Below are 2,166 nucleotides of genomic sequence, written 5' to 3' on the forward strand. Positions count from 1 at the left end.
TTGAACTCTTGGTCTAACTGGTTCCACCTCTCAGGTGCTGGAGTTCCATGTGCAGCACTAGAGTGCAGCACTTATTAGTACTTCTTTGTTCTATGTGGGGGTGTTTTTGAGGCAGGGTCGAATGTAGCCAAGGCTGGCCTCAAATTCACTGTATAGTTGAGGATGCACTTGAACTTCTTACCTTTCCGCTTCCATCTCCTGAGAGCTGGGTTGCAGAAGTGCACCTCCACACCTGCATGGAGTGTTTCTTCTTTTGTTTTTTCTCTTATTGTGATTTTATTGTCTTCATAACAAGAGCAGCTTAGAACTGGATCACTTGACCCTTTCTCTTCTTATCGCTTCCCAGTTCAGAATGCTTGCCTCTCTTAATAGCCAGCATCCTCTTAGATCTGCAGTTGGGCTCAACACACTCAAGCCTCAGCACAATCTTCTTTGTACTTTTAGCCTTTTTTTTTTTTTTTTGGAAAATAGGCTTAGTCTGCCCACCACACCCACTCTGTTTCCTGTCATAATACCACTTTCCCTGGACATACAAAGAGTCCTTGCCCTTCTTGTACTGTGTCACTTTATGGGGCTGGTGCTTGCCACGTGTCTTGCAGAACGTCCAGGGGGTCTTAGGAACATTCACCATGTGGTCAGAAGCAACTATCGACACAGAAAGAAAGATGCATGGAGTGTTTCTTAAGCCAACTGAGTCATTACAAAAGTAGTGTTCTGTGGCTTGGATCTTGAATGTTTTTTCATACAAGTAGGTATACTGCTCTCTCAACATTCTAAACAGCATGTGATAGTCCACATTTGCTTCTATTCTAATTTACCTTGTCTTAGCTACATGAAGCATCCTGAGACTCTCTTAGTAAAACTCCCATTTTACTTAAATGTTTTCGTTATTTCTAGATGCATCCAAAGAATTCTAATAAGAACATTAGCTTTACTTGGTATCTTTAAATAGGGTGAGCGATTGAAAATTGTTTGAACACAGTATCTTTCCTGGAGGTGTAAGGAATCCTTGCTGTCAGGATTCTGTACACTTATGCTTGAAAGATAACACCTGGAAAGCTGTGGAGAGCAACAGGGACCATGCCATAATGAGATCCCCACTTGGAAATGTCATATGGTTATCAGAATCAGGAGAAGGGACATGGGTTAAAAAATAACAGTGGTTGCTTTTCTCTACCAACATAGTCAGGGATTGCCCCGGGATCTGGCCCAAGACGGCTGGAGGATAATGGATGTGACAGGAGAGAAGAGCTGCCAGGTCTCATTAACATCTAGGACTGTGAAGTCCCAACAGAAAGGGTAAAGTCATTTGCACTTGTTTAATGAAACCAGTTGAATATTTGAACACACACTTGGGGAATATAATCCAACTGCATATTTAGTGTAACTATAGGGTGTGAGGTCATAGTGAAAGCCTGAAGGAAAGAAAGTCTGCCAAGAATCCAATACAATTTATTTCCAAAGCCATTTTTATAGTCTTAAATATTTTCACTCTATTCCTCTCTTCCATCCCTAACTCTACAAGATAATCCATTTGAGTGAGAACACACTGTTAAAATTAACCAGTCAAAAGCAGCATGTGTTTGTCTTAAATATTCATTGACTACAATGAGCAAATTGAGTGTATGTTTCAGCTGAGGGGTCACCACAATTCTGGACCACTTCGTGTATGGAATCTTTGACAAGGAACCAGAAATCTAATTCTAAGTGGCTGTCAGTGTGACTGAGCAGATCCAACTCTTGGTAGCATAAATACGGCATTCTCAGAGTTCCATCAATGCAGGTTTCCCAGATGGAGGAATTCCTAATGAATCCAGTAAGTGAAATCAGTTGTCTCTGCACTGTCTTTATTATCTGACCAAATTAACTGACAGATCTAGTGGGAAAATTCCAGTTAGAGCTGAGTGTAAATTTCAGCTTTTTAGCTGGTCATGGTGGCACACTTTTCATTCCAGCACTCCAGAACAGGCAGGTCTCTGAGTTCAAAGCCAGCCTGGTCTACAATAGTTTCTGGAACACTAGAGCTGCATAGTGAGACCCTCTCTAAAAATAAAAATAAAATACCCGGGCTGGAGAGATGGTTCAGCGGTTAAGAGCACTGGGTGTTCTTCCAGAGGACCTGAGTTTAATTCCCAGCAACCACATGGTGGCTCACAACCACCTTGA

General features: G+C 41.8%; 1 protein-coding gene across 1 annotated transcript; it reads right to left on the reverse strand.

The window, feature by feature from the left end:
• Positions 1-301: 301 nt before the first annotated feature.
• On the reverse strand, positions 302-631 carry LOC100759744 (60S ribosomal protein L36a-like). Its single transcript, XM_027428997.1, has one exon. The coding sequence runs from the start codon at positions 629-631 to the stop codon at positions 302-304; it is 330 nt and encodes a 109-aa protein (XP_027284798.1).
• Positions 632-2,166: the final 1,535 nt, after the last annotated feature.

This window comes from Cricetulus griseus, chromosome 8 (assembly GCF_003668045.3).
Source record: "Cricetulus griseus strain 17A/GY chromosome 8, alternate assembly CriGri-PICRH-1.0, whole genome shotgun sequence".
NCBI lineage: Eukaryota > Metazoa > Chordata > Mammalia > Rodentia > Cricetidae > Cricetulus > Cricetulus griseus.